Source organism: Moschus berezovskii, chromosome 16, assembly GCF_049115385.1.
Source record: "Moschus berezovskii isolate FMDL1 chromosome 16, NW_MosBer_1.0, whole genome shotgun sequence".
Lineage (NCBI taxonomy): Eukaryota > Metazoa > Chordata > Mammalia > Artiodactyla > Moschidae > Moschus > Moschus berezovskii.
In genome coordinates, this window is record NC_142475.1 from 15,611,520 (window position 1) to 15,638,940 (window position 27,421).

The following is a 27,421-nucleotide window of genomic DNA, read 5'->3' on the forward strand; positions in this document are numbered from 1 at the left end:
CAGTGAGAAGGCTGAAATCCACAAGGTGGAAAGAAATCGAACAGGCCAGCATCTTAGTCTTAGACTTCCTAGGTTCCAGAAATGTGAGAAATAAGTATTTGTTTAAACCACCCAGTTTATAGTATTTTGTTATGGCAGCCCAATCTAGTACAGGGCCTTCTGATAACATTTATATAGCACACAAATATTTCCTAAATCTAGGCCTATTCCACATTCCTCTCCCCTAAACTTTTTACCAATCCTGTAATTATGCTTTTTCCAAGTTTTTGACTTGGAATCCAGCCAAATCATTAGCCATTTTCAAAATACTCCTCCTTCCTTGGGGCACAGTAACCCCAGACAGAAGGAAGGAGAAGAATCACAGTCTATATTTGTAATGTTGTCAAATGTATTTCCTCATAGATACCCAGTCTCTTCTTCCCTTGAAGGGATTTGTGAACTGATTGTTAGGTGGCCAAGGCGTCAGTGAGGCTTGCACTGCAGAAGGGAGACAGAGATGAAGACGGAGAAAGAGAAAAGAGAGAAGGGACCAGGAGGGGGAGGAGAAGGGAAGATGGGAATGAAGAGAGGGAGGAGGGAAAAACACACGCTAAGGACCATCGCTGTGTATCCTATGACCCATATAGGGAAACACGACACATTTCAGGCAATTTGAGCATCAAATAAGTAAAGATGATGTTATGGGCTGAATCACGGCCTCCCCCCAGTTCATATGTTTAAGCCCTAACCCTCCTATACCTTGTAATGTGGCCGTATTTGGAGCTACTGTCTTTAAAGAGGTCATTAAGGTAAAATGATGTCAATTCAATATGACTGGTGTCTTTATAAGATTATTGGGACACAGAAACAAATGGCAGGAAGACCATGGGAAGGTGCTGCCATCGACCAGCCAAGGACACAGGCCTTCAGAAGAAACCAAGCCTGCTGATACCTTTATTTCACACTTCTAGCCTCAGAACTGTTGTTTAAGGCACACAGTCTGGTACTTTGTTAAGGCAGCCATAGCAAATTAACACAGATGGTAACATAGCTCACTGAATAATGTAAAAATAAATGAGTATTTATTACTATAAATAAATGAATAATAAGCAGAGGGAAAGGGAAAGTGCTTCCTTAGAGTAGGATAATGAGAAATTCGGAAATTACAAAAATCACCGTTTAATAATCACAGTTGTAATTGATCCAAGCAAGACTGTTACTGCATGCTAAAAGTAGCAGATAAAAGTTTGATGAGATAAAGGATACTTAGTGTTAAACTCTCTTCCCATATATTCAGTTCAGTTCAGTTCAGTTGCTCAGTCGTGTCTGACTCTTTGCGACCCTACGAACCGCAGCACGCCAGGCCTCCCTGTCCATTACCAACTCCCAGAGTTCACCCAAACCCATGTCCATCGAGTCAGTGATGCCATTCAACCATGTCATCCTCTGTCACCCCCTTCTCCTCCTGCCCTCAATCTTTCCCAGCATCAGGGTCTTTTCAAATGAGTTAGCTCTTCACATCAGGTAGCCAAAGTATTGGAGTTTCAGCTTCAATATCAGTCCTTCCAATAAACACCCAGGACTGATCTCCTTTAGGATGGACTGGTTGGATCTCCTTGCAGTCCAAGGGACTCTCAAGAGTCTTCTCCAGCACCACAGTACAAAAGCATCAGTTCTTCGGTACTCACCTTTCTTTATAGTCCAACTCTCACATCTATACATGGCTACTGGAAAAACCACAGCCTTGACTAGATGGACCTTTGTTGCCAAAGTAATGTCTCTGCTTTTTAATATGCTTTCTAAGTTGGTCATAACTTTTCTTCCAAGGAGTAAGTGTCTTTTAATCACCATCTGCAGTGATTTTGGAGCCCAGAAAAATAAAGTCAGCCACTGTTTCCCCATCTATTTGCCATGAGGTGATGGGACCAGATGCCATGATCTTAGTTTTCTGAATGTTGAGCTTTAAGCGAACTTTTTCACTCTCCTCTTTCACTTTCATCAAGAAGCTCTTTAGTTCTTCTTCACTTTCTGCCATAAGGGTGGTGTCATCTGCGTATCTGAGGTTATTGATATTTCTCCCGGCAATCTTGATTCCAGCTTGTGCTTCTTCCAGCCCAGCGTTCCTCATGATGTACTCTGCATATAAGTTAAATAAGCAGGGTGACAATATACAGCCTTGACGTACTCCTTTTCCTATCTGGAACCAGTCTGTTGTTCCGTGTCCAGTTCTAACTGTTGCTTCCTGACCTGCATACAGGTTTCTCCAGAGGCAGGTCAGGTGGTACTAAGTGTAAAATAGTCACTTTTCAGTGGAGAAACCTGGCGGACACTACCTTAACTAACTGATCAAAGTTAACGTCACCAATAACAGGGCAAACTGATATTACGGGCCCGTTGATACGAATCCACAGACAATAGTATTCCAGCCAAAACTGCATAAACCGAAAACAATCATGAGAAAATATCAGACAAACTGGAACTGAGACACCTGCAAAATAAATGGCTTATTTTCTGGGGAAAAAAAAAAAAGTCAAGGTCAGGAAAGACAAATACTGAAAAACGAGTTTGCTTTAGTTCGTTAAAGCAAACTAAATGCAAGGTGTAGTGAAGGGCAGGGGACAGGGAAACCTGGCATGCCGCAGTCCATGGGGTCGCAAAGCGTCCGACAGGACTGAGCGACTGAACCACAAAGTCCTGGGTTGGACACTTGACCACCGTTGAATAAGGAGTGGATTAAATCTTCTGAACGTTAAACTTCCTCGTGGTAACAGCCCTGAAGTTATGTAAGAAGCCTGTCATCACAAATCCAGTCACCAATCAATAGCCACTGGCCACCATCGCCTCCTGCCCTCCCCAGCTATTTAGGGATGACTCAGAGGTGAGCCCTCCCAAGCCCTTCGCACCCTCTCCCAAAACTCAGCATCTTTATCCCTGCTTCCGAGGCACCTTTCCTCTCTGCCTTTACCACCTTCTTCACCTTCGCCCTACCTGGCTCCTTTCCTGTCTATCCTCTTCTGCGTCCCCGCTGTCCCCTCCCTGGCACCTTCTCCCCACGAGCGGCTCGCTTCCCTCTCCAGGTGCGCGCCCCCACTCCAGGTGCGCGCCCCCACCCCCGGTGCGCGCCCCCACCCCCGGTGCGCGCCCCCACCCAGCGCTCCGCTGTGCGCTTGCGCTCTGTAAGCGCCGGAGGCAGCCGCTCGGAGTTGAAGGAACTTGTGCCGCGTGAGCGTTTCGCGCGGGATCCCGGCTCAGGATCCCGAGCCCGCGCGGTCGCCGCGCTTGCCCTCCGAGCGCCCTCCTGCCCGCGATGGGCTGCTCCAGCAGCGCCCTCAACAAGGCCGGCGACAGCAGCAGGCTTCGCAGCGGTGAGCAGGGGACCCGGCCCCACCGCCAACCTGCCCGCGCCCTGGGGCTTGGGTGGGCAGGGGGCGGCTCCTCCCTAAGGATGCGGGTGAGACCCGGAGCGGCGCTGCCGTGGCCCAGGATGCGGCGGTCCCGGTGCGCTCCGCCGCCCGCGGTGCCCCACGCGGGAGGGAGCCCAGGCTTGGGGAGACCCCGGTGCCCGTGGCAGCGCGGGGAGTTGGCCTTAAGTCCCTAATGCGGTCAGCCACGGCGCTCTGTTAAACAGATGCAGAATTTCCTGTCCTTCAGTGTACGAGATTTCAGATTACTGTGCAGATGGGCATTTACTCAGCGCACAGGCTCCTGAATTTTTAAAGAGGTCAGATGCACTGTCCTCTATCCTTGGCTTAAGTATTTCTCGACGAATACGAGTGTGATGAAAAGTGGTCCTCACTGAAACTTACGTAGAAATGCACCACACGCTTCTGACTATCTCTATACAGTAGCCAGGTGCTTGGCTAGATGCTGAAGATGCAAAAGACCCTACTCCTGGGGTCTGGGATGGGGGTGGGGAGGAAGACGGGCATCAAACAAGTTGAACAGGTGATTGCCATAGTTTCTGACAGTGATTAGTGCTGTGAATGAAAGATGAATGAACCAGAGAATGGCTGGGTTTTATAGCAGCTCACTTCTTAGATTTTGAGTGGCTGTTGCTTTGAACAAAGCTCTGAAGGTTAAGCACATTCCTTCAAGTTAATTTACAGTCTTCTTCAAAGCTAACTTTATGAGAAATTCTATACTCTGGTTAATTCCTTTTCACAAGTTTTCTTTCAGCACCTTGTGTTATTCCAATAACACGTCTTTCTGATTTTGTAGTAGGGAGCGCTAAGGCTTTTCAAGAATGCTGTTTCAAAGCTCAGACACTGTGTCTAGTCAGAAGTAGGCCGTATTACAGTCATTTTTGTCGTGTGTGATAATTTATTTTTAATTTCGTAGACAACAGAAAGCAATAGAAATGTGGAAGTAGGCCAAATATTTAAAGCCCTGTATAAAAGTGGTTCCAAACCCCTGGTGAACTGATAACAATGTGAAGAGATGGAAAAAATCCGTTTCTAATGTACAGGGCTTGCTAGCCTTTCTCCTAAAAGTGATGAACGCCTCTGTCCCCAAAACCTGCTCTCTGGAGGCCAGGGCAGGGAATAATTTCTTTGATGTTTTATGAAATCAGATAGATTCTGTCTTTTTGCATTCTGTTCCATGATCAGTCCTTGTTGGTTTCAGTATGAAAAACTGATGCTTCAGGAAGATATACTGTATTACTTTGGTTTCTCTTATCCCCCAGCCGTGCCCCCAGATATCCTAGGAATTTAAAAAGCAGAGCACTAAATCATCATTGTAGATCTTTCGGCTGATAAAAACTTGTAGGGAATGTTACTCTTGGGGAGGGGGAAAATGTTCAGTGACTGGAAGGGTTTTTTAATCCTCTTAGAAAATAATGAATAACCTTGTTTTAATAAACATTTTATCACCAATATAAATAACTATCCACATGAGTCACACTGTTTCATTTTTTTTATTCATGCTTTCATTGCAGTTCTAAGTTTTCAAGGATGTTGTTCTGAAAGAAATGTTAAAACAACTGACAACCAGCTTTTGTGCATAGAAAATTAATTAATAAATTTCTTGATGCACATATTGAATCAATTAACAGGTGTATTTTGCATCTGATCCTCAGACAGTATTCCCTTGTAATTGGATACTATTGTATGTTCATCAACTTTTCAACTCCATGGACTTGGAGGCCCCATAAATAATTCATTCCTCTCTTTAGCTCAAAACTTCTTTAAATTCTGTATAAACCTGAAGCCTGTGCGTATGTGCTTTTAGATTAAAATAGTCCAAATTTATTAAATGTCTGGCCTATGCATTTACTCACTGTACCCCCAGTGCTTAACAATGCTTGGTACATGATTGTTGAATGATTACATTTAATCCTTATAACAATGCTTTGACTAAGTTTTATGATTGTTCCCATTTTACAGAGAAGAGTGATTTGCCCAACTTGTGGGGCTCCTTGAGAGTCAGAGCTGAGCTTTGAACTCAGGTACTCTGATTCCATAATTTGACTTCTTATCTGTTCTTTTTCTCCTTGAATCTGTTTGTGACAGCTCGAATTAAACCTCTTTTTGTCTCACATTATTCTGGATCCCCGTTAGGTGGAAGGTCATTCACTGTGCAAACAACAAAAGAAACACACGAAAGTATAATCGAGTATCTACTATGTAAATTTAATATTATAATAGAGTTCATTATAATCCCTAAATGAAATATGTAATAAATATAATATTCACCTAGTATACTAGCATGAGTAAAATATTTATTTATCCCTAAATAAGAATCAGTGAAAGATGAAGTTATATTTGCTTCCAAGTTTAAACTAGGAATATTTGGAGGACATGTAGCCTTAGAGGTATTTTCAGCAGCTACATCGATATAGAGAAGTTTCCAGTGGCCTCCCATAGAGATACAGATAATCTTCATATCATAAGAGATTCTTTTAAAATTCACAACATCATGAGTTAAAGCTGTGTGGGTGTGTCAGTCTCTCAGTCATGTCCGACCCTTTGCGACCCCATGGACTGTAGCCCACCAGGCTCCTCTGTCCATGGAATTCGCCAGGTAAGAATACTGGAGTGGGTAGCCATTCCCTTCTCCAGCGGGATCTTTCTGACCCAGGGATTGAACCTGGGTCTCCTACATTGCAGCACATTCTTTATTGTCTGAACCACCAGGGAAGCTACTGTGAGTTAAAGCTAAAACATATCAAATCGGCTGCAGACTGGATCTGTGTTTGGATAGTTCTGCTTAACAATTTTCTGTAACTGGTTTAACAACTATTATATATAAGGTAGCATTAACCTGGAAGTGGAAGAATCATAAAATAATGGGTTGGACTAGATTACCTCTGAGATCTCTCACAGCCCGAAAATTCTGCACTAAAATATGGAGGCACTTATTTTCTGGGCTCCCGTGAATCAGACAATTACTGCTGGTTAGGTAGCTGTTAGGCTGAATACGAGTAACCCATTCTGTTGATCACATGGAGATGTTTGCTGTGATGCCTGAGCTACCAAATCCTCCTGAGCTGCTTTTCATCACCCCCAAAGATGACTCACTAGGAAAAGAGATAGTTGGTGGGGGCAGGGGATGGGGTTGGAGGGGCAGTGTGGAGACTGGCTCTGATTTAAATAATTACCCAATTCTACTCAAAGTGCAGAACACTACTACTACTTATGTGGTAGTCATCACACATAGATTTTTACTGAATGCCCTGAAATGGGTGAGGAAAGAGGCTTTTCTTTGCAAAAGACAACTAGACAGATTGAATTTAGAATTCCTTGTATTCACAGAAGCATGTTCTACATATTAGAACAATTTTTGTTCCCTTCAGTGCCCCAGGAGCTTATGAATCTGAACACAAAGATTTTGATGACTTCACAGGCATTAATGGAACTCAAAAGTTTCCAGGCCTTTGGCATCGAACCTTCCTCCCTATGCTGCTAGCCCTCTGCTTCTCAGTGTAATTACTGTCCCACTCTTCCCTGATAAAAATGCCACCCATTTCTTGAAGACTTCTTCCAGAGGTTTTATAGCTTAAGCACCAATGCTGCTGCTGCTGCTGCTGCTGCTAAGTTGCTTCAGTCGTGTGCAACTCAGTGCAACCCCATAGATGGCAGCCCACCAGGCTCCCCCGTCCCTGGGATTCTCCAGGCAAGAATACTGGAGTGGGTTGCCATTTCCTTCTCTAACGCATGCATGCATGCTAAGTCGCTTCAGTCGTGTATCACTCTGTGCGACCCTATGGACAGCAGCCCACCAGGCTCCTCTGTCCCCGGGATTCTCCAGGCAAGAATACTGGAGTGGGTTGCCATTTCCTTCTCCAAAACACCGATGTGGACAGAGTAAATAGATGATAATTATTGACGAATTCATTGCTGGGTTCATGTGTACATTTCCACTGACAGCTGTAACCGTGTGTTTGTTCTTATCTGAACTCTCACTAGCTGCTTGGAGTCCACTGCCTAGATAATAAATAGGATGAGGCTTGAATTTCACAGTTATGTGAATTGACCTTTGTGTAGTAAAAATACCTTTAGTTATCAACCAATATTTTCACACAGTGATATTTCAGTCCTGAATACTTCTTTGTAATTGAAGAACAAAAACCATTAACGTTAAAGTAAGTTTTAGAGGCTTTTCTTGCATACGAGTATTATATAAATGGGATTTCTTTGGTTCAAGTGCAGAGTGTCTGGACTGAGTCTTCTATGTCTTTGAGTTGCCTCTAGAGCTTGACATAGCATGCTTGGTAAGTCTTTGGGTGGGCCTGGTTACATACAGCTAATTGTAATGGAATAGTCATAAAACTGAAAACATTTGAAAAACGCACAGTGAAAAGTCCACCTCACCCCAGCCTCACCATCTGCTCAGTACAAGCACATCTATGGATAAAAATTTTTATTAGGTTTTTTTTCTTAATGTATTCTTCCAACGTTTCTTTATACATTTCCAATATTATTTCCCTCTCCCATCTTTATTCATAAAATGTGGGGTATGATACCCACTATTATTCTTCACTTAATTTCTTTCACCTAAAAATATGGAGCTCTTTCTATAATCTCTCTATAATATAGAGAACTTCTTTCTCTTTTTTATACCCTTGGTTAAGAATCCACTGTGTAATTTATTGAACCAAACCCCCCAGTGAGGGACATTTGATTTGTTTCCAGCAAATGAGGCTGCAGTGAATTCCTTTACACATACATCATTCTGAAAGCGAACAAGCGTGACTGTAAGACCATTTCCCAAAAGTGGCATTACTAGGGCAAAGGGCATGCACGTTTATAATTTTGAGAGCTAACTACCTAAATGCCTTCATAAGTGTTGTACCAAATGACACTCTCATCACCAACGCATCTTTTTCTAAAATTGAAGGCCTGTGACGTTTAGTACAGTTGCGTCAAAACATGGGCATGGAACAAAAATCAGGAGACGAGGTAGGAGCACCCACTTGGTTCCAGATACTTGAGCCTGTATTCTCATGTAATCCTCATAAGAACCTTAGTTTCACCGAATTCAGCTAGAAAATTGCAGCCTAGGGAGGAGAAGTAACTTGCCCAAGGTCTCAGAGCTGGTGAATGATGGCTCTTGTTCTTTTCACAAGCTCCAGTCCCGTCTGGGTCCAGGCCCGGTTCTGCTAGAACTCATCATGTGGCCGTCAGCATAGAAGCCATGCAGTCCACGTCGAGGGGGTGGCTGAGTGAATGGATGGACTGAGAGACGGCTATTCAGGGAGATGAGAGTACTACTGGGAAAAGCAGGAGGGCAGGCATCAGGACCCACAGAATAGCAAAGACTAGATGGTAACGTTGGTCCAGCTGGGCTTGAGAAGACAGGGTCGGGTTGTGAAGGGTCTCCTCGGTCATGCAGAAAAAGACCAACACAGCAAAACAAAGCTTTCTTATGTTCTCTGAAATCATGCTTCTGCAAGGTTGCCACGCGTCCCAGCTCACGTGTACACTTTCACTTCTGTGTTAATATTTTACAAATTTAAAATAAAAACCTCGTACTTGAAAGGCTCACCAAAACTGATAAATAAAACATCGAACTTGGCCAGGATTTGAATCCCAGTGTATATAAATGTAGGTAGCCCAGGTAATGATTTTGGTTTTTTAAAGGGAAATATCTGAATGTAACTCTGCTGCTGCTGCTAAGTCGCTTCAGTCGTGTCCGACTCTGTGCGACCCCATAGATGGCAGCCCACCAGGCTCGCCCGTCCCTGGGATTCTCCAGGCAAAAACACTAGTTGAGTGTTAATGTCAGGAAAGTATCGTGAGGCTTCAGAAGCTTCCTTACTTCCCCGGAGCTGTTCCTGTTCACATTCCTTAAACCCTTCCTTGGGAATTGCCCTCCGGCCCTAGACTTGATTCTTTTGTGTCTATTCTGGGGTGTCAGAGCTGTGTCCTCTAAGGATGAAGATTGGGAGGGAAGCCCCCCAAAACCCCAATCAAAAAATCTCACATCGTTTTAAATAGCTAAAATGCCATGGGCATTACACTTTATGAAAGTGGGTGAAATAAGCGAGGCAGTGCTAGTATGGTCAGAAACAAGGGTGGTCATGGGAGATGGAGAAAAGGGCAGTCAGTGTCACGGAGTCAGGTTCAGCTGACACCGTTTTCTTCCCCATGGAAGGGCCCACGGGGCTCTGGGGTCCTCGGGGTAACCGGGCCGGACTCTGGTGAGGTGCTGGCTGCATGCTGACAATCGAGGAGGGATGACCCTCTTTTCTTAGATGTCACCCTCAACCGTCCTTGCAGCCCCTCCTCCAGCCTGGTTTTGCAAATAAGACAAAAGACTCCGCCTGAGGCCTGGTAACATGTTCTTTATTCATACCAAATACTTCTTGACTTTCAAATCTGTATGATTTTACTTGCTTTGAGACCATCAGATTGTATTAGGTCTGTTTAGATAAGTTCAGTTCAGTCCCTCAGTTGTGTCCAACTCTTTGCAACCCCATGGACTGCAGCACGCCGGGCCTCCCTGTCCATCACCAACTCCCGGAGTTTACCCAAACTCATGTCCTCTGAGTTGATGATGCCATCCAGCCATCTCATTCTCTGTTGTCCCCTTCTCCTCCTGCCCTCAATCTTTCCCAGCATCAGGGTCTTTTCAAATGAGTCAGTTCTTCACATCAGGTGGCCAGAGTATTGGAGTTTCAGCTTCAGCATCCATCCTTCCGATGAATATTCAGGGCTGATTTCCTTTAGAATGGACTGGCTGGATCTTCTTGCAGTCCAAGGGACTCTCAAGAGTCTTCTCCAACAGCACAGTTCAAAAGCATCAATTCTTCAGCAGTCAGCTTTCTTCACAGTCCAACTGAAACATCCATACATGACTATTTAGATAAGAGACATATCCAAATGAACATTAAGTAGGAAAGTCAAGATATAAAAAGATTTAAGAAGCATCATGAAACATCTGCTCTATCTATCTACTTTCTGGGTCACCAGAAGTCCAATTTTATTTACATACTATTTACTCTATGGCCATGCCAGTATAATTCAGAGTGGACATCAGAATAGCACCAGTTATCATCTAAGACAGATAAGTACAAAATGAACTTGACTTTGTAGGCTAAGGATTGAAATGACTCCCGGTCAAGAAACTGCTCAACAGGCCTCTTCTGTGGCCAGAGCTCTCTGCCTTGGCCAGCTCCTTTGTGGCTGTGCCAGGTTCCCCCATGGCAGGCCCCTGGGAGGTCAGTGATAGACCTGCCTCCTGTCCACTGAAAGAAAGGCTATCTGCTTCCTTCCCTTACAGGCATAAGGAGTACCATCAAATCAAGTATTTATTTATTTTTTTGTCTATCAATTAATTTTCTGCTCCCTTCACCAGGATACTCATTTCAAGGACATACTTTTATAAGCCTGTAAAGTATTTGTCTTCATACTCAATGAAAAAGCCCTTTCTGCTCTCCCCAACAAGCAGCTTTTCTTTCAAACGTAGTCCTAAAGGGCCCTGCAGGCTGAGAGAGTTCCACTCTTTGCAGACCACCTTGCTTTGTCTACCTTCTCAGCCTTGCCTGGCTAATGCTGCCCTGGTCTGTCTTTGGTGATTGAAATATATCTTTGTCCCCTGTGTTGTGTGTGTGAACGCTTCCCAGCCTGTGAGCATGGGATCCAGTTTGCCAGCCTTCCTCCCAGCCTCTCGGGCCGCAGGGCAGGGTCCAGATGGCCCGAACCCTCTCAGCGTAGCTTCCTCCGCGGCTCTGTGTCCGGCACAAATACCATATTCCGTGTGTGCCATGACATCAAAGAGATGGGAAGCCCTGGGCTAGGCGTTCCAACTGCTCTTGTCAATTTCGCTGGTAGTTTTTCTTCCAGAGAGAGAGCACCTGCCTTCACCATCCCAGTGAGGACCTCTGTTGCAATGACCTCCCCAGTTGTTCTCCTCACTTCCTTCTCACTGTCATCCGTAATGATAAGGAACTTTTTCCCCCCTACTTATTCTTACCTTTTTCATTTCCATAAAACTGACAGGAACCACATAATTTCTTTTGGCTAATTTCCTTTTTCCTTTGTTTGCCCTGGAGTAGCCCCTATAGACTAGATACTTATGAGAGGCTGTGATCACCTTTGGGGGCTTCGCTCATAGCTGGTTTGATTCCTAGATGGGGAAGATCCCCTGGAGAAGGGATAGGCTACCCACTGCAGGATTCCTGGGCTTCCCTTGTGGCTCAGCTGGCAAAGAATCCACCTGCAATGCGGGAGACCTGGGTTCGATCCCTGGGTTGGAAAGATCCCCTGAAGATGGGAAAGGCTACCCACTCCAGTATTCTGGCCTAGAGAATTCCATGGACTATACCCATGGGGTCTCAGAGTCAGACACAATTGAGCGACTTAGTGTGTGTGTGTGTGTGTGTGTGAAAGAGGTTTAGAGTGGAGGGCACACGTGAGAGAGAAAATTTCAGCATGCTAAGAGACAGTATAGAGTTCCAATTTAAAATGTGGGTCTGAAGTGAGACTGGGTTGAAATCTGGTTCAGGGTATCAGAGGGTCATTTCTTAGTTGTGTGACACTGGGATACTCAACCTCTTCATGCCTCAGTGATGTCATCTGTAAAATGGGATTAACAATTAGTTCCTATTTCCTCATTTGTTCTGAGGAATAAATGAGTTAATATGTATAATGTACCCGGAATATAGTCTAAGTATTGCCTCTAGCAGGGGTTGGCAAAGTGGCCTGTTGGCCAAACCAGCTCACTACCTGTTCTTATTTTAAACCTATGTTTAAAAATTTATTTAGCTGCACCAAGTCTTAGTTGCAGCATGTGGGATCTAGTCCCCAGACTAGGGACCAAACCCGGGCCCCCTACATTGGGAGTGCAGAGTCTTAGCCACTGGACCAAGAGGGAAGTTCCCCCACCACCTTTTTTTGTAAATAAAGGTTTTTTGGAACACAGACATGCCCATTCATTTACACATCGTCTAAGACTGCTTTGTCACTGTGACGACAGGTGACAGAGTTGAGTAGTTGCAATAATGACCCTTGTGGCTCAGTAGTAAAGAATCTGCCTGCAATGCAGGAGCTGCCGGAGACTTGGGTTTGATCCCTGCTAGGCGAAGATCCCCTGGAAGAGGGCATGGCAACCCATTCCAATATTCTTGCCTGGAGAATCCCATGGACAGAGGAGCCTGCTGGGCTACAGTTCATAGGGTCTCAAAGAGTCAGACAGAACTGAAGTGACTTAGCATACACACATGCAAATAATGACCCCATGCCTGGCAAAGCTGAAAATATTTGCTCTCTGTCCCTTTATAGAAAAAAAATTCTGACCCCTGGCTTGGAATATCATCTAATAAGTCCTTAATAAAGATGATCTCTCATTGATATCAATTTTAGTAAATCTCGATTTTTCTTTATTGCTTTTCCTAGATAACAATTTGATTTTTTTTTTCTCCTCAAAATCAAGTTCTAGATCTCTAAATGTTTTGAGTTCCTGACCTTTTTTCCTTTCTGGTAAATTTGTTGAAGGAAACTGTCAAAAATACTGTTAGTAATAGCATTAATGGTACCAAAATATTCACAAATCATAAAAATGGTTATGCAGATGGCTAAAGTTTTATGAAACAGTTTTTCTAAGGTTCCTAGAGCTTATTTTACTTGCTTTTGTGTTTTGCTACTACAATTTTTAAAAACAGATGATTTTAGAATAGTTTTAGATTTACAGGAAAATTATGAAGATAGTATAGAAAGTTCCACGTCTACTTCACCCTGTTATTCCCATCTTATGTTAGTAGGGTGGCTTTGTCACAAACAATGAACCAAGCTTGGTACATTATCATTAACCAAAGTCTATACTTTATTTGGGCTTTCCGGGAGGTTCAGACAGTAAAGAATCCGCCTGCAATGCAGGAGACCCGAGTTCAATCCTTAGGTCGAGAAGACCCCTGGAGAAGGGAATGGCTACCCACTCCAGTATTCTTGCCTGGGAAATCCCATGGACAGAGGAGCCTGGTGGGCTACAGCCAGTGTGGTCACAAAGAGTCGGACATGACTGAGTGAATAGGCGCGCACGCATAAGTTTAGATTTCCTTAGTCTTTCTCTCGTGTCCTGTTTCTGTTCTGGGTTCCATCCCCTGCATTGCATTTGCTTGTCATGGTCATGTCTCCTTACACTCCTCTTGACTGTGACATTTTCTCAGGCGTTTTGATGACCTTGATAATTTTGAGGAGGTCTGGTCAGCTACTTTGTAGACTGTCCCTCAATTGATACTTGTCTGATGTTTTTCTTATGATAAACTGGGATTATGGGTTTGGGGGAGGAAAAGAGCAGAGGTTCAGGACCCTTCTCAGCACATCATATCAAGGGTATGTGTTCTCAACGTGACTAACCACTGCCTCCTAAATTTCTCTGATACTCTTTTTGAGGACTCTGAGCCTTGAAGAGGTGGAGAGTAGATGTTTGTTTTATATTCTAATCTTATGAAAATCTTCTAGTTTAATTGTTTCTAGGATTCTTCTTTCAACCTGCTTCTTTCTAGGTCCAAGCCTTTTTAATGCTCTGCTTAAAAAGAGAAGCTCATTCAATTCAGGTTTCAAGTGTCTGGGCCAGAAGCCCAGTGCTGGCCTCAAAGTGCCTAGGCCGGGGAGAGGAAGACTTCTGCTTTGTTACAAGTGACTTTTCATTCTGGGAAACAAAGCCCCTCAGTTCCCTTAATATGATCAGTACTGACCATGGCAGCAAAGTCATCTGAATTGCATGTGGATCCCTAGCCAGAGATCCCTAACCCAAGAGACGAGTAGCAGCAGTCAGCTGAAAGGCCTGCGCTCACAGTCCTGCGTGGTCTGCCCACTGCTCTTTCTAGAACTGGACACTCTCAGGGTGTGCTAACCACCCAGACTTGACGTCCAGATGTCTGAGGTAATTGACTGCTCTGTTGCAAAATTTAAGCATTCCATCCCAGCCACAGACTCACTAACTGAATACTTCCTTCTCGAGAACAGACCCCTGCTCTTGGCCACTGATGCCTTTGTATATCACAAGTTGACGCCCTGATGGAGTCAGACAGGGACTCAGTGGCTGAGCTGGGAGTACGGCCACCTCTGTGAGCGTCAGTGGAACCCCTTGGTCACTGCCCTTAGAGGGCACGGCACAGCAAGTGTAAACCTTCATTTCAGATGAGAAATTAGAAGACCTCTTTGTCCTGACCTAGCTGAGATGGAGGCGTAGCAAACCCACCCAGTTCTGTGGTGTGAGGAAGCTTGAGAAAAGTCTTGCTCCCCCGCGTGGAGCTCACTTAGACCAGCTCTGACCCTTGCTTCGCTGTTGAGTTAGTATGCTCACTTTATCTTCTGTGCTGCCCGTGACATGCCAGCGTGAGAACAGAGACCAGGCCCGGTGTCTGAAGATGGGCAGCAATGCCAGTGTATCTGGGGTCGGGCTTGTGAATCAGCACTGATACAAAACCCCAGAACCTCCCAGGAAATACTGACGGTACAGGTTCTGGGCCCACGGTTTGCCTGAAAGCACGTAAGTCTTCAAGGTAGAATCCCACTTCCTTGTGCTCACATCTGAGACTCTGCTGCCTCTAACTGGGTGCCCTTCCTAGATAAAGGTTCTTAGTCTTTCAGTGTCATATTTCCTCTGCTGTATGATGGAGATAATAATGATTTACTTTGTGGAGTTGTTGGGAAGCTTGAATAAGATGATCCCTGTAAAGCTCTAGGCGCAGTGCCTCAGTAAATGTTAGCCACCCTGGTTCCTAGTGAAGCATCATGGGTGTGACCCGTTTGGGTTGGTGAAGGGTCACGGTGTGTGAATATCAGAGAGATAATCTTCACTTTGTCTCTCTTCTTCCTTGCTCATTGAGACGTCTTTGATTTATTAGACTGCATTTCTGCCCAAACATTGGATTCCCATGTGCCAATAATGACTGTCAATCAATGAAACTTGCCTTCTTGAGTACAACTACTGTTGATACTTTTTAATGTGATGTTTAGCGCAACACTTTTTTTGAAATAAGGGTTCATCTTATAGGAGTCTGCTGCTGCTGCTAAGTCACATCAGTCGTGTCCGACTCTATGCGACCCCATAGACGGCAGCCCACCAGGCTCCTCTGTCCCTGGGATTCTCCAGGCAAGAACACTGGAGTGGGTGGAAACCAAAGACAGTGAAACTGGAAAGTCGTACCTGAAGGAGGTGACTATTCGTCATGGCTTGAGGCCTGGCTCTGCAGCTCTTAAATGTCGGCCTCTCACCTAGGCGGAAGCCCCCGCCCCGTCTCCATGTGTACTTATCAAATATTCCAGTAGTATCTTTCCAACTGCATGTTATTGTTTCTCTGTACTTACATTTCAAAATTAGATTTACCTTCAGACTTTAACGCGTTTACCTCGTGATGTCAAAACTAGTTTTAGATATGTCAATTCAGGTAGTACTACTGAAAAATGAAGAGTGGTTTGTCTGACTTTTATTTGCCCTCTGTAGGGTTTTTTGGCTAATGGTTTCATACTCCAGTTAACATGGGATGTAACTCTTCAAAATGAGTGTGTTTTTAAAAAATTTATTTATTTATTTATTTATTTATTGTCTGTGCTGGATCTTAGTTGTGGCCCATGGGGTCTTCAATCTTCACTGCCACATGCAGGATCTTTAGTTACCGCATGTGGGATCTTTAGTTTCTGCATGTAAACTCTTAGCTGTGGCATGTGGGATCTAGGTCCCTGACCAGGGATGGAACCTAGGCCCCCTGCAGTGGGAGCACTGAGTCTTATCCACCAGACCACCAGGGAAGTCCCAGAATGAATACCTTTTTAAATATCTATTGACTGATGGAACACACCCTTGGGGATTAGCATTTGTGCCAGGGCACACAGGGTCAGTATCTTTACACACTTTGATGAGGGAAAAGGGCAGAAACATAGAGTATAGCCCCACTGTTAGCCCCACAGGAATTTGCTGGATGGATGGAAAAATGATGGAATGGAATTGAGGAGAAAGCAAAGAAAGAACATGAGAAGACGAGCTGGACTCTTCCTTTAGAGTGGTTTCATGCTGCATCCCTGCTTCCCCAAACTCAGAAGCTACAAGAACCTAGAAATGGTGGCAGCAAGGGAAAATATGAGGATCCTGCTGTTCACTGATCCTCTAGAAAACTCAGCAGACCATCCAGTGAGATCTTTGGGATGGTTGATACATGGGGTCGCACAGAGTCGGACATGACTGAAGCGACTTAGCAGCAGCAGCAGGAGCAGCCATGGAATAGGAAATATTGACCTCAAGTTTTTCTCCTTGCTGGGTAGAAACTTCATTTTTGATTAGAGTAATGAACGGAGTGGAAAAGCTTCCACCATAATGTGAATTTCAGGTATGTTAGCTCCGGTTCTAATCCCTTCTGTAATGTTGCTTAGTATTTAATTTCTTTGTGTGCCTATCACAACGGTGCTTGCAACAAGGGTTCTGTTAGTTCAGCTGTCACAACAAATTTGTGCATGGATCAACTTACAACTGATTCAAGAGAGATAATGAGCACCAAAGAATTTCGCCCAGAGCAGTGTATGATTTGATAAAATGTAGGGTTCAGAAAACAGACATATCCTTAAACAACTTTGAATGTGGAAACAATGCATCTGTCCCCAATATTTATTACATAACAATACAGATTAGGCATAGAATGTCTCCTGTTTGTGAACAAAAGAGGTAGAACCTTCTACCTCTAGGAGGTATACTGGGGATTCACAAAACCGTGTGGATGGAGCATGGAGATCCTTACATAAGAGATTGTGCCTAGGTACCAAGTTATGCTTAATAACGGAATGGATATTATTTGAATTTCCCTGCAGACAGGGAAGTCTAGGATGACAAGGACCAGGGCTTCCTTGCTAACTGCTGTAATGCTTGTGCTTAGCCCAGAGCTGGCATATACTAGGCACTTCAATAAATGAAATCAAAGCCAGCAAATGGAATGAAGCATATTTATTTATATAGCTCAGTTGGTAAAGAATCCACCTGCAACGCAGAAGACCCTGGTTCAATTCCTGGGTTGGGAAGATCTGCTGGAGAAGGGAAAAGGCTACCCACTCCAGTATTCTGGCCTAGAGAATTCCATGGACTGTACAGTCCATGGGGTCTCAAAGAGTCGGACATGACTGAGCAACGAAGCACACACACATTTATGTAAAAGCTAACATTGGCCTTTATTGATACCAGTCAAATCCAGGCAAATCATGGCTGATGCAAATACTACTCCATTATCTGTCAACAATCTGATTTAAAACTTACCATGGTAACAACAGAATTTTATAGGTCAACAGTGACAGCTTTATAGCGTTTAGGGGACTGTTTATCCGAGCTCTTTAATGTTGTAGTTCATTCTTTCCATTGCAGAATTATCTTTCATTGATTGACAGGGCCATCAGTAGCCCACAGAGGACCTTTATGAAATTAGAAAAAGCTGTCCTTCCCACCCCTGAGGTTTGCACCCTTGCCAGTGCACATGGCTGGGGTTCAGGCCTCCCTCGCCCCTTCAGCAGGACACCCCCATGCAGTGAGAAACCTGCAGAGCCATTGGCTTCATCCCTTGTTTACTGAGTACCTTCTCATGTCTCATACCATGCTGGGTAATGACACATATAACCCCTCAGAATTATCAATTATCCTGACAATCCTGAAAGGCAAAGATCACGTAAGGAAACTGAGGTCCGGAGAGTTTGAATTGCATGGTTAAGTAAATGATGGGTGAGGATCTCACTCAACAGCAGAACAGTCTGGAACCCCCAACTCCAGCTGAAGAGGAAGGAGGATGAATAGATCCAAAACGTGTCCTTCGTCAGCAGGTGGGGATAAAAACCTTCCTAAGGATAAGAAAGGAAGTGCGGTGGTCACCATTGTCTTTTTTATGGCATTCTCTGAGAGTTGGTTTGAAAAGCATTTGTTTTCCAACCCTTTTCACTTATTTACTCTGATCTTCCATCCTTTCTGAATAGGCTCAGACAAAGGTAGTGGGATTAGGATGAATGTAATGACATTCCTTTTCTTTGTGTCTGCCGGGACCTCTTCCTTGCTGGGGCTGTCAAGTGAAGTGTAACGCTCACGGTGGCTAACTTGACTATGCTCAGGGGTACCAGTCACTGTGCTGGTGGCTTTCCAGGTGTTAACTCGTGTAATCCTCACAACAGTTCAGCTGTCCCTCTTCCCATTCTACAGGTGATGAGGCACCTTCAGGAAACAGGCACAAAGGCTGAAGACCCAGGATTCAGACCCAGTGCGTTAGAGGTGTCATTTTCAGGGTCATAAGATATCTGTCCTCTCTTGAGAGTAGCTTATTCTCTTCCATCACATAGGGAAAAGAACTATTGAGTGATTCAATTCAGTTTTCAGTTCAGCCACTCAGTCGTGTCTGACTCTTTGCGACCCCATGAACCGCAGCACGCCAGGCCTCCCTGTCCATCACCAACTCCCGGAGTCTACCCAAACCCATGTCCATCGAGTCGGTGATGTCATCCAACCATCTCATCCTCTGTCGTCCCCTTCTCCTTCTGCCCTCAATCTTTCCCAGCATCACGGTCTTTTCAAATGAGTTAGCTCTTCGCATCAGGTGGCCAAAGTATTGGAGTTTCAGCTTCAACATCCATCCTTCCAATGAACACCCAGGACTGGTCTCCTTTAGGATGGACTGGTTGGATCTCCTTGCAGTCCAAGGGACTCTCAACAGTCTTCTACAACACCACAGTTCAAAAGCATCAATTCTTCGGCGCTCAGCTTTCTTTATGATCCAACTCTCACATCCATCCATGACCACTGGAGGTCATTACCTCCAAAATACATTTATTTCAAAATTCAGGGTGCAGTTAATCAACATGAATTACCAAATCAGTGTGTCACTATACTTTCAGCATTTAACTCTAATTTTCGGTGATCATTTTGAAAATGTTTTAGCTTTTGGGGGCTGCCCTCCAAAATATTAGAGACAGTGACTTCTTTTGTAATATTTCTCAGCTTGGTTACTATTTTCAGGTTGCAATATAAGAATATTATGTCAAGGACATTTTCCTACTTCAGGTCTGCCAGTAAGATTAGGAAATGTACATAAGAATGAAAATTCATACTGTGACCATGGGCATAAAAGTTCTAGTTATGGAAGAAATTGATAGATCCCTTGGACACTTAAGATACCATTTGTGAATAAATAAATTTTCACAAAGCATTTGGTTTTTTAAGAAAAAATACCTTGACTTATCCTGATAGCCCAAGTTCATGTCCATTGAATCAGTGATGCTTTCCAACCATCTCATCCTCCGCTTCCCTCTTCTTTTGCCTTCAATCCTCCCCTGCATTAGGGTCTTTTCCAGTGGGTTGGCTGTTTGGTGCTGTTCAGTGGACATGAATTTAGGTAAACTCTGGGAGATAGTGAGGGACAGGGAAGCCTGGTGTGCTGCAGTCCATGGTGTCACAAAGAATCACAGGACTTAGTGACTCAACAACAACAATCCTGATAGTACAATATATGTTTCAAAACCTGAAGTTGAGTGGCTATGATTTGGGTGTATGAACACATTTTTTTCCTCACAGCTTTCTGCTCTAGAAAAATGATGACATTAGAGTGCACCCACAGCTGGCACTACTGGTTGAAAGTCATTTGTCTCATTTAACTGACAGTGCTGATCACTGTAATAACTGTTTTCCCAGAAAATATAATTTGGAAGACATTTGTGATTAGTATAATAGTACATTTCCTTGTCAGTTCCCTAAGGCAACCATCACTGAAACATCCTTTGTGTGGCACCTAAATGAATTGTCTTGTCATAAGGTCTTTCTTTACAGACCTGAGAAATCACTTTTGTTAAGCTGCCTTCTGTGCTGTTAATTTGAAGGCTCCATGCATGATGAGGCCAGAGCAGGGGGAGTGAAGGATAGCCCTCCTCCCAGCTTTGTCCCATGGACCCCCAGGCCCACAGCCTGTGCCCTGTGTGTCACAAAATTCTCCCTAGACTGTGCTTTTCCAGCTTCATGTCTAATCCCTCTCCATGGAGGCATCCACACACATTCTCAGAGATAGGCTGGGAGACTGCTTGATGTGAGTAAATGTATTAAAAAGAGAAACAATTGGCATTTTAACATGCTGGTTTATTTGGTTTATTTTCTTCAAATATCTCCCTTTCTCTTTTTCTTCTGTTTCTCCCTTCCAATGATCAACACTGTTGTAATTGTACTATATATAAAATTGATAGCTAACTTATTGAACATTTATTTACAAAACAGACCTTGTGGTAGTACACATTTTCTATGCATTATTTTATCTGATAAACCAACTGGAAGTGCTGATTTTTAGCTTATTATATAATCATTATCTTATTTTAGCATATGGTCAGCATAATCACCCTTTTCCATGGCACAGTAATATTCCACCCAATGAATTATTGATCTTTCTCCTGAATTATTAGACTTTTAAATTGTTTCCCCAGTTGTGTTATTTGAAAGAATACTGGGCTGATACACTTTCCCCAAAGCATATTACTGATATTTTTGTTTTTAGGATGAACTTCCAGAAGCAGGATCACTGGGTCAATGCGTGTAAGCATGTTGCCATGCTGCTTTCTTAAACTGTTCAGAGAACATTTCTGCCTTCATTGTTTAATGTCATATGATGCCTAATGCAACTATGACACAGGTGGGAGAAACAGATTCACTGCCATTTTACAGACATGATTACTGGGAACCAAGTTCCCAAGGTTACACAATTGGAGGAAGAGCCAGAAATGCAGGAAAAAAAAAATGCATTCTACCCAGCTCTCTCTTGAGCTGTCTCCCAATTGGGCCCCTCCAAATGAATGAAACTCAGACTGATCCGTGCCTGCTACTTTCTCTCCCAGACATCTCAGTCTTTACATAGTAGAGCTTCTCTGGCATAGGGCCTTTTCCATTCGCTGCAGGCCATTCTGCTTTCAGTTCAGTTCAGTTCAGTTGCTCAGTCACGTCTGACTCTTTGTGACCCCATGGACTGCAGCACACTGGGCTTCCCTGTCCATCACCAACTCCTGGAGTTTACTCAAACTCATGTCCATTGCATCGGTGATGCCATCCAACCATCTCATCCTCTGTCGTCCCCTTCTCCTCCCGCCTTCAGTCTTTCCCAGCATCAGGGTCTTTTCCAGTGAGTCAGTTCTTCACATCAGGTGGCCAAAGTATTGGAGTTTCAGCTTCAGCATCAGTCCTTCCAATGAGTATTCAGGACTGATTTCCTTTAGGATTGACTGATTGGATCTCCTTGCAGTCCAAGGGACTCTCAAGAATCTTCCCCAACACCATGGTTCAAAAGCATCAATTCTTCAGCTCTCAGCTTGCTTTATAGTCCAACTCTCACATCCATACATGACTGCTAAAAAAACCATAGCTTTGACTAGATAGACCTTTGTTGGCAAAGTAACGTCTCTGCTTTTTAATATTCTGTCTTGGATGGTCCTTCGGCTTTAAGGGGAAGATAAGACCTCTCTAGCAGCCCAAAGGCCACTACTTAGGCTGTGAAATCTACTCAGCCTACGGAAGAGAAAGGGCAGGACAGAGGAAAGAGCATGAGGAAACAAAATATACTAAATTAGAATATGGGACAGGAGCCATGAGCAGGCGCACAAGGAACAAACAGGGGAAAAGACTGTGATTTTGAAGGATTTCATGTTTAAGACCAGGTATTTGAGCTGAAAACACTAGAGAGACTTAACTTGTGGTGTGTTAAGGCCATGGTATGGCCTCTCTGTATTCGATTCTACCCGAGACTTTCTTGAACTGTTAAACCTGCTTCTTGATAGCAATACACTTTCTTAGGATGCTGCTGCTGCTGAGTCGCTTCACTCATGTCTGACTCTGTGCGACCCCCATAGATGGCAGCCCACCAGGCTCCCCTGTCCCTGGGATTCTCCAGGCAAGAACCCTGGAGTGGGTTGCCATTTCCTTCTCCAATGCATGAAAGTGAAAGTAAAGTCGCTCAGTCATGTCGACTCTTAGCGACCCCATGGACTGCAGCCTACCAGGCTCCTCCATCCATGGGATTTTCCAGGCAAGAGTACTGGAGTGGGGTGCCATTGCCTTCTCCGTTCTCAGGATAGAAACTGAATAATAATTTGTATTTTTCTTTTCAAATGAATAATAAAAAGTAACTTCAAATATCTATTTTTCAGCCACAGAAGAAAGTGAGTCCTGCTTTGTCCAGCCAAAACCACGTGCACTGGGAAGAGAATCTACTTTGTGTGGCAAAGTACGAAAGGAAAGCCTTCCTCCCTTAGACAAGCTCAAGATCTCAGCCGTGTCCACAGCTAATGGTGTTCAGACCCTCCCTGAACAGCCCCTGGCAAAGGAGGCTGCAGACCCACCAGGAGCCACAGAGGAAACTCAGCCTCTGCAGGGACTGAAGGGGTCTGAGCCATCTCAGCCAGGTGGCAAAGATGCTGCTCCAGGAGCAGAAGGAAAGGAGGAGGATGTGGAAGCAGCAACAGAGGCTCCGCCTTTGAAAGGAAGTGCTGAGACTGAGCCTTTAGGAGCAGAAGCCAAGAATCAGCCCTTGATAACAGTGGGAGAGGGGGACTCTCCTGGAGCAGTGGAAGGTACTGAGGATCCACAAGCTGCCGGAGAGATGATGCCTCTAGGAACAGCTGAGAGAGTTCCTCTGGAAGCAGCCAGAGAGCCAGGATCTCAAGAAGCTGGGGGAAAGGGCGAACAGTCCCAAATCCCAGAGACAGTTCCCAAGGAGACAGAATCTCCGGAGATATTGGAAGACAGTCAGCCTGTGGAAACAGCTGAGACGCAGCAACTTCAAGAAACATTTGGAGAAGATGAGCAGTCCCAACTTGTAGAAACTGTTCCCAAAGAGAACGCATCTCTGGAAGTGTCAGACGGAAGTCAGTCTGTGGGAGCCGAGGAAGAGAAGCAGCTTCAGGAGACTCTGGGGAAAGATGAGCAGTCCCAGCTTCCAGAGAAGATTCCCAGAGAGCATGGCGGACCGAAAGTGTCGGACGGAAGTCAGTCTGTGGAGACAGCTGTAAAGGCTGATTCACTCCACAAAACTCCTGAAGGTCCTGGGAACATGCAGAAGATCCAACCTGAAAAAACAGTTGGAAGCATGGAACATCCGGCAGGAATTCTAGAGACAGGGGCGAAGGTGGAAATGGCCAGGAAAATTCACACTAACGAAGAGGACCAACGCATTGAAGGTAAAAGTCATGCTGTCAGATCAGGTTGTTTAGCCGTGTTCCATCAGAGATCGTCTCTGGGGGGTGCGGGAGGCTGACACACAGCTTCCCCACCCCGCAGTCTCTCAGTGGTTGAAGGTCCCCGTGACCCAAACTAAAAAGGCTTCCAGCCTTGAACAACAGGCACTTGGCTTTCCAGCAAAAGTTTTCTAAAAAGGCTTCCAGCCTTGAACAACAGGCACTTGGCTTTCCAGCAAAAGTTTTCTAAAGCATAGTCTTTAGAAAAGTATCTAGATTTTTAACCTAGTTTCATTGTGAAATGAAATGGGATATTGAAGGACTGTTAAAATTTCTGAATTTTTCCAAGTTCACTCTTCATCTGGCCCCATGTATGGTGTGAGGATCCAAAGTAAAGATGGTCAGTGGAGGAACTGCCTTTTTTAAATATATAATTTTATTTATTTATTTTTGGTTGCACTGGGTCTTTGTTGTGTGTGGGCTTTCTCTAGTTGCAGCCTAGTGGAGGCTACTCTGTATACTTGCAGTGTGCAGGCTTCTCTCACTGGAATGGCTTCTCTTGTTGTGGAGCTCAGACTCTGGGTGAGTTGGCTTCAATGCTATGGCCCATGGGCTTATGTTGCTCCATGGCATGTGGTATCTTCCCAGATCGGGAATCAAACCAGTGTTCCTTGTGTTGCAAGGGGGACTCCTAACCACTGAGCCACTAGGGAAGCCCAGGAACTGACTTTTTAATGAAGGAACACGCGAATAATGCCTCGTAAGAGTGTCATTTTCATTGCTGCAATCTTATCCTTAGAAATTACTGTCAATCTCCCCTTGTCCTCCTTCTCTTTTTATCTTTATGAGAAGACTAGAGAAATGTACTGCTACTGCTGCTGCTGCTAAGTCGCTTCAGTTGTGTCCGACTCTATGCGACCCCATAGACGGCAGCCCACCAGGCTCCCCTGTCCCTGGGATTCTCCAGGCAAGAACACTGGAGTGGGTTGCCATTTCCTTCTCCAGAGAAATGTACTATGTCTTAGCAAATGGTATTTTTAAAATATGTACATTACCTGTATAAAGAAAATGGAATCTATATACTGTTCTTTATTGGAGTTACAATTAAAAAATTCTTCTGGGGCAGGATTTACATTTTGGTAAATTTTAACTTCACCTTACAGTAGAATTAAGTGAAACATTCATCAGTCTATTTCTTAATTCTTTCACTTGTTAATGCAGCAGTTTTTGAGTGTCTAATCACTTGCTTGGTGCGCAGTGCAGGAGTAAGGGATAGTCCCTGTTCTCAAGGGGCTCACAGTCTAGTGGGGAGAAGGCAGAATTTAAACGAAATACCACAATCTATTGAGGTAAGTGCTTCAATGAAGGTGTATAGAGGTGATCTGGGAATCAGAAGGCAGAAGCAAGTAAAAGCGTATATTTGTTGTACAGGCTTGGCACACTCAAGTCTTTGGGACCTAGGATGATGGCAAGTGGGTGAATTGAGGGGCACATGTAATGTTGTGGGGAGCCTCAGGGACTTTGGTGAACAGGAGCACAATCCATTCAAAACATAGGGGCCAGTGTTGCCCGAACTGACTTCTTAGGGAAACATTTGTATGTGCAACACCTGGACTTTTAAATGTTTCAGCTCTTTAAAGGTTTGATGATTGTTTTCTTTAAACACCAGAATGACCAAACAATACAGGTTTCTGGGCACCCCTCGACCATATTTTGAACTTTCTATTTGTAATACATTCTGCCATCACTTCCTGGGTAATTCTGCATCCTGATTTTATATAAGAGAGTGCCACGACTCAGAAACGGTAAGTGACATCGGCCCTCTGAGAATCTCAGAAACCCAGGGCAATTGCCTTTCTTGACATCCCTAGAGAAGTCTACTGTTTAGACTTAAAGAGCAAGAGCTGCCCCAGTTAGAAACCAGGTGTGGAGCACTTGGTTGTCAATGCTAAATAAGTACCTCTTAATACCCCCTTTGGTTAATTCTCCAGGTGAGACAGGAGAAACTGTTGAAACACAGGTGGAGAGTGAGAAAGTCAGTGAAGGGGCTGAAACCAAAGAAGAAGAAACAGGAGAAGCCGTGGATCTTTCAGCAGCCACACAGATAGGTGTGGATGGAAGGGTGAAGGGACACAGCATGTTATAACAGAGAAGACAGAAAACTGCAGTAAAGTTGTGGTTACAGATGGTATCTTTCAACATCGACATGTTTTATACCAGGAAAATGTGGTTATCATGTTCTTGATTACATTGTTCCATGGAACTGCTAAGCTGTAAATGGTTTTCTTAGCTACTTAGAATTCAGAACTACAGTAGCCAAAGCCAGTACTGACTAGAGTATATGTTCCTTTAAGAGTGTGAGGGCGTTTTCTTCATTGTGGCAGTGGGTCCATTCAGTGTAGAACAGTGAGACCCTAAAAGAAAGCATACACCTTTATGTATAGGTGGCTGGAGAAAGGAGTTAAGTAAATTTTAGGCAGCTCATGATAATGAAATCATACAGAATTAGGATGGGGTAAGAATGATCAACAACAATGGGGCAAATTATATCTAGTATTTCTTTCCTAGCACAGAATTTAGGAGAAGGCAATGGCACCCCACTCCAGTACTCTTGCCTGGAAAATCCTATGGACAGAGGAGCCTGGTGGGCTGCAGTCCATGGGGTCGCTAAGAGTCGGACACGACTGAGCGACTTCACTTTCACTTTTCACTTTCATGCATTGGAGAAGGAAATGGCAACCCACTCCAGTGTTCTTGCCTCGAGAATCCCAGGGACAGCCGAGCCTGGTGGGCTGCTGTCTATGGGGTCGCACAGAGTCGGACATGACTGAAGCAACTTAGCAGCAGCAGCAGCACAGAATTTAAAGCTAGTAGGAACCTGGGAAAGTGTGTCATTTAATTATCTTCTTACCTTAAGTCTATCTACTATCAACAACCCTTAATGATCATGGTATATGAAAAATGGTAACAAAATTCTTGTAAAAGGAATATAGACTCTGGTGCTGTTATAAAATTAGGCATTTTTCACAATGAAAGGCTACACATTTTTAATGTGCCATTTTGAATCATCTAGTGATTTTGTATGTATGTGAGGTGTTTCAATTGGTGTTATTCCTTTAACTGATATTGAGGGTATTTTAAATTGACTTTGAAATGTATTTCAGAGGCAACGAACAGCAAGAATTAAAAACTAGATTTGTTGCCTATGTGGAGTCTATTCCTTGGGCTCTATTTTTTTAAGATTACTTTGATTTAATATTAGGCTTTAGAGGTGGGAAAGAACTAAAAAATCAAGATTTAAAAACCACTTTTAGTATTTCATTAATGTTAAAATGATATATCATAGAAAGTCACCTTTCAAGAATTCCTCCAAAGTTGCCAAGGGATTTTGGTAAATTATTATCTGTGATTATATGTGAATAAAAATAATGATAGCAGTCTTTTTTACCAGTGAGTGCCTTGTGCTTATGAATATCAGGATAGAATTATATTCTGGACACATTTGGTATCTTTATCTTATTTGTAAATATGTAGTTTAAGGATAACTTCTCAGATGAATTAACTAGACTGTTTTACTTTAGCTTCTGTATTAAACTATGAAGATAATGTAATTAATTTTAAGAACATAGAATAGAGGGAAGAATTATCTTTACTCTGATTTTAATGTTTTTATGTTCCTGACTTTAAAGAGTTGAACTGAGGTAGGTAACAAGGGGAGTTACTTGAATGGATGACCTCATCCTGTCTGCAAAATAAAGAATCTGGATTGTGATTTTATTGAGAAGGACTATTTTATGTGTCTTTGAATTCATGCATTTTACTCTTTTAATGGAAAAGAT

At 43.8% G+C, this 27,421-nt stretch overlaps 1 protein-coding gene across 1 annotated transcript; it reads left to right on the forward strand.

Moving 5' to 3' along the window:
• The first annotated feature begins 3,286 nt into the window (after positions 1-3,286).
• Positions 3,287-27,421, forward strand: ERICH5 (glutamate rich 5). The gene is made up of 2 exons (XM_088844684.1): positions 3,287-3,344; positions 25,574-27,421. Exons 1-2 carry the CDS (start codon positions 3,287-3,289, stop codon positions 25,726-25,728), a joined length of 213 nt encoding a protein of 70 aa, XP_088700810.1. The 3' UTR covers positions 25,729-27,421.

Coding starts and splice junctions, on each gene's coding strand:
- ERICH5 (XM_088844684.1), top strand. CDS start 3,287: ATGGGCTGCTCCAGCAGCGCCCTCAACAAGGCCGGCGACAGCAGCAGG. Junction 3,345..25,573: donor CAGCAGCAGGCTTCGCAGCG/GTGAGCAGGGGA, acceptor TTAATTCTCCAG/GTGAGACAGGAGAAACTGTT.